Source organism: Vitis riparia, chromosome 11 (assembly GCF_004353265.1).
Source record: "Vitis riparia cultivar Riparia Gloire de Montpellier isolate 1030 chromosome 11, EGFV_Vit.rip_1.0, whole genome shotgun sequence".
Taxonomy (NCBI): Eukaryota; Viridiplantae; Streptophyta; class Magnoliopsida; order Vitales; family Vitaceae; genus Vitis; species Vitis riparia.
In genome coordinates this window covers 4,717,789-4,723,090 of record NC_048441.1, presented here as the reverse complement: position 1 = coordinate 4,723,090, position 5,302 = coordinate 4,717,789, and the positions used below count along the sequence as shown (strand labels likewise).

Sequence of the window (5,302 nt, the reverse complement as noted above, 5' to 3'; positions counted from 1 at the left end):
AATACCTTATGAAGTACTATATATATATATATATATATATATATATATATATATATATATATATATATATATATATATATATATATATATATAGTTTCTATAGAATAAGCTCTATTCTTGAAATAATAAAGGGTATATATATGTTAAAAATAAGTTATTTTTCAAACAAAAACATAGAAAAGATTAAATTCATAAATATGATAATTATTTAATCTCTTTTAACGAATTAAGTATACAATACAAGCCTCCAAGCCTGATTCGGTTATTTAACTTCTTACACTAAGAATAACCGTATACTGTGCCTACTGTTCTTCTGCCCCAGCCTCCAAGTTATTAGGAAAGGCTTGTGTGCAATAATAGAAAGGGGAAATTCCAATCCCCACTATTATTGATGGGACATGGTTCCTTTTTATAAGATATAAATCCCACCTCCTTCCCAGTTACCTCATTCCATTCTTCTCAAAACAAAGTCTCAGAACTTTGTTTGTGTTACAAGAAAGGATGGAGATCTTTGCTTCCTTACGCGAAAATTTTGAGCAGCTTTACAACAATTCATGCGCCAAAATGTCTAGCTTCCGAACATATTTTGTGGGTTTTCTTTGTTCTTTGTTTGATTTCCATGAATTGCAGCTGAACTCATTTGTGTTTCAGTTTTTTTACTACATCATTCTCTCCGTCTTGGGTTTTCTAGCTTTGAAGCTTTCAGTGCTGAAAGCTACCACCATTAGGCTAGCAGACCTTGATCTGTTCTTCACTGCCGTGTCCGCATCAACAGTTTCTAGCATGTCTACGGTGGAAATGGAGCTATTCTCCAACACCCAACTTGTTATCATAACCGCTTTGATGCTAATGGGTGGGGAGATTTTCACTTCCATGCTTAGACTTAACTTTGTGGGCTCCAATTTTACCCAAAAGATAAAAAGTATAGAAAGTAGAGTCCATGATAATCCTTCGAATTCTAGGAACTTTCCTGCAAAGGTTGAGTCGGGTTTGGTAGTTCATCCCCAGTTGAAGGATGAAAAACCCAATTCCATCGTAGAAGATGGAGACAAATCCTTGAGTGGTGAGCATCTGAGGAACTGCTCTATTAAGCTGTTGGGTCATGTAGTCATTCGTTATATTTTTGTGATTCAAATACTGGGCGCTGGTCTGATCTTTCTGTACGTAAGCCTTGTTCCAAGTGCAAAAGAAGTACTGAAGAACAAAGGCATTCAGATGCAAATATTTTCTGTGTTCACAGCGGTGTCCACCTTCTCCAACTGTGGTTTCGTCCCAACAAATGAGAACATGAAGATTTTCAAGAAGAACTCGGGTCTCCTCCTATTTCTCATTCCTCAAGTCCTTCTTGGAAACACATTATTTGCACCCGCCTTGCGGTGCGTCATCTGGGTTCTGGGGAAAACTACAAAGCGGGTAGAGTACGGGTACATGCTGAATAATTCTAGAGAGATAGGATACAACTATTTGCTTCCTAGTGTGCATTCATTTGTCATGGCCATTGTTGTGTTGGTGCTTATAGTATTCGAGTTTCTATTCTTTTGCTCTATGGAGTGGAATTCGGAAGCCTTGTATGGGCTGGATGGAAATGAGAAATTCGTGGCCTCATTGTTCCAAGTTGTAAATCTGAGGCACACTGGTGAATCTGTCTTTGATCTCTCAATCGTCACCCCGGCCGTCTTGGTGGTATTCATAGTAATGATGTGAGTTTGATCACTTCATCAAGCAACTAGAATACCTTTTCAAAGTAGTCATCATATATACTAAATGGGGACACTGCGGTTTTAATTGCAGGTACCTTCCGGCTCGTACTTCATTTTTTGCCATAGAGGGGCATGAAGCTGATGTGAAAAATGGGGAAGGAAAGACAAAGCAGAAGAGGCTTATGGGCCATGACACCTTCTCGCCCCTCACATTTTTAGTCCCTTTCGTCATTTTTATTTGCATGACTGAAAGAGACAAGCTCAAGGAAGACCCCCTTAACTTCAATGTCTTGAGCATCGCCCTGGAAGTCATTAGGTGAGTTTTTGTTTATATTTTGCTTTGATATCTCTTCATTTGTCTCATTGCCTATGCTATTCTAGTCAAGGTTATGGATGCATCTAAGCACAAAAATCGAAAAGAATTTGTTAATATATAGTGCATGCAAGACCTATTAAAATTATCATCATCTTTATCTTATAAGAAAGCTTCTTTCATTCATATATTAGAAAACAATTACAATAAACTCAAAATTACCCCAAATGTGTCCCAAAAACACCAATGTACAGCTTGATTCATGGTTTATTTTGGCTTGACACGTACGTAAGCAACTGTTTCTGATTGTCATGGATGGAGGAGGTACGTTTCTAGAGCTTCCAGTCTTCAGTTTTTTCCACACAAATTCTAATAGGATGGTATATTTTGATATCTATGCAGTGCATATGCAAATGTTGGATTATCAACTGGGTATCACTGTTCTCGGCAGTTGAAGCCCGACCCCTTCTGCAAACCCGTGTGGTATGGATTTGTTGGAAGATGGAGCGCCGGAGGAAAATTGCTTCTGGTGATCGTCATGTTCCTGGGAAAACTTAGGAAATTTGGCAAGTGATGAAGTTTCAGGGCGTGGACACAATTTTAGTAAAGGTTTGGACATTGTCTTTGTATTCTCGATGCAAATAGAGTCGATGTCGATGTGTGAGCAAGGTTTTCGACTACTATTTCTATGATGGTAGTCATTTATTGTATTTGCAAAATAAATATTACTATGTAATTATTAGTACATTTAACGATATATGCTAAGAAAACCACCCAGAGGTGTGAGGTGGGAAATTAAGTATTAGTCATTATTGTCCCATTCCTACAAATTTTAACCTTTTGTGTAATTCATGGGTTACGTGTCATTCATATATACTTCTTTACTTGTTATCATCTTTTTTTCAAAACAAAAGATTATCAATATTATTAATTATGTTATGAATTTTTATAAATATTAAACATGTTTAATAAAGCTAATTTTGTTTCTTATTTTTAAGATAAAAAATAAATGTAAGTGTGATAAAATGGAAATCTTCGTCTCACACTACATTACACATTACACATGTTTGGTTACATTACTCTTTCATTCATCATTAATGCATCAATAGTACTATCAACATCAAAAGAAAAGCTTATTCACATCAATCCTCCTACAAATTGGTTATTAATAACATATTTCATAGGGCCTTCAACTAGTATTCCTGGAGGCTTCTATGTTGGTACATATATTAACATATATTTAGAATTTATTTGACAGTAATTTTAAAAAATTTAGTATGAAAAGTGTTTTTAAAGAAAATTAGGTGTTTGGTAAAATTTACAAAGTACTTTTAAAATCTTAAAGAATCGCTTGTAGCAATAAAAAAATCATTTGTAGTGTTTTTTGGAGAAACATTTGATAAATGGTTTTCTAAAAAACACTTATAGAAAAAATATTTCAAATAAAAATACTGTCAAACACACTTTTATTCCCAAAGACAGTCAAAATAGGAATTTTCTTAGGGTATACTTCGATATTTCACTAGGGTGTTTTATTGTTCTTTCTTTAAGGGCTTCACTCAAAGGTTGTTGTCCCAATTTAATTTCAACAAGATCACCATTTCTATTGCCTTTTATCAATTTTCCAAGTACCTCGCGAACTTCCATGTTGCTCATGATACGAGCTAGTGTTAGTTGCAACCAAATAGTTCATATATTCAAGAGTTGAAGTTTCACATACATTTCACACTAGGTCAACAAGTCAAATAATTTCACATACATTTCCACGACGAATTCACAATCAACTAAACTTCATAGTAGAACCTACCCGCTAAGCATTTTCATCCTCTTCGGTTTCAAATTAACTTTGTGTAGATAGGTGGCCACCACGGGGTCGAAATGACACTATTCACAAATATGCATTGGTGTGAAAATCTTGAATGACTAAATAAATACCAATGATGAAAATATTGGTTCTTATAGATATAATGATATTTGAATTTTACAAATACATAAAAAATATTGGTAAATATAGGTGGATAGTTTGACAAAAATGTCGGTAAAGCGGAAGCTATTTAAAATTCATAAAAATGTTTAATTTTTTTTAAATGATAAAATAAAAAATAATATGCACATTTAAATTATTTTAAAATTTTTGTAATAATATACAAAATTTGAAAATATATTAATATTAAAAGTATAATATATTTAATTTGGATATATTGAAGGATATAATGATATATGTATAATTATTTTTATTTAAAAATATTTATAATTTTATTCATAAAATTACATCTATTTTTAACTTAATTATTAAAACATAGAATAACATAATTAAAATTAACTTAATTAATTTATATATTTAATATTCAAATGCCTTTCGTCCATTGGTTGATGAACCAAATGCCATGGTCCATAACCAAAGGGAATCTGTTTAGGCTTGAGTGGTGACCATTTAAAGAAGTTTTTTATGAGTTTAAGAGGAAGCAATCTCACATCGAAAATACAAGAGGAAACCATGTTGTATTTAAGAGGGAGAATTGTGTTTTGGATCCAGTTGGGTAAAAAAATTAAGCTTTGGTCCATATAAGTTGTATAATTGGTGAAGAGGATATTAAATATTAAGAGACCAATATACCCTTCAAATTTCCAACTCAAATGCTTTTAAATTAATGGGTTTCATACATGGTAAACTAAAAATGTCATGTCACCTATCTTAAAAATCTGAAATAAAGGCCATAAGGGTCACCACCTCTCTACACCTTTTCTTTTCCTCAGTAAATAGTATACTCACACACGATGGTGACTTTGACAATCCCTCAATTGGTTCCTTTAGTAGTCGAGGATTGTGAGCAATTCAGAAAAGCATTTGCAGGTATTTTATAATCATCATTCCTATATCCAAATGATCGAGGGTCTGATTTATTTTTCCACATTTTGATTTGATAATGTTGGTTCCTTTGATGATGTGTTGGATCTTTGTTTACTAGGTTAGTATAGAGTTTCAAGAAAGCCAACCATTTGATCTCGTGTTAGGTTATTTAATTTTTTTTTATCTTAATAACATTGCGTTTTGGATGCAGGGTGGGGAACAAATGAGGCTTTGATCATATCCATCTTGGCTCATAGGAATGCAGCATAACGCAAGTCAATTCAAGAAACTTACAGTCAATCTCATGGAGAAGATCTCCTTAAAAATGCCATGTCACTTGTCTTAAAAATCTTACTTTAGAATCTGGTTGTTGGGTCTATCGTCCAAAGAGAAGAAATAGGTATGGTTCACGGAGTTAGACGGTGAGCTTGGGAAAAA

General features: G+C 33.5%; 1 protein-coding gene across 1 annotated transcript; it reads left to right on the top strand.

The window, feature by feature from the left end:
• Window positions 1-467: 467 nt before the first annotated feature.
• Window positions 468-2,822, top strand: LOC117924647 (sodium transporter HKT1-like). The gene is made up of 3 exons (XM_034843335.1): window positions 468-1,700; window positions 1,792-2,016; window positions 2,416-2,822. Exons 1-3 carry the CDS (start codon window positions 502-504, stop codon window positions 2,585-2,587), a joined length of 1,596 nt encoding a protein of 531 aa, XP_034699226.1. The 5' UTR covers window positions 468-501; the 3' UTR covers window positions 2,588-2,822.
• Window positions 2,823-5,302: the final 2,480 nt, after the last annotated feature.

Coding starts and splice junctions, on each gene's coding strand:
- LOC117924647 (XM_034843335.1), top strand. CDS start 502: ATGGAGATCTTTGCTTCCTTACGCGAAAATTTTGAGCAGCTTTACAAC. Junction 1,701..1,791: donor GTGGTATTCATAGTAATGAT/GTGAGTTTGATC, acceptor TTTTAATTGCAG/GTACCTTCCGGCTCGTACTT. Junction 2,017..2,415: donor ATCGCCCTGGAAGTCATTAG/GTGAGTTTTTGT, acceptor ATATCTATGCAG/TGCATATGCAAATGTTGGAT.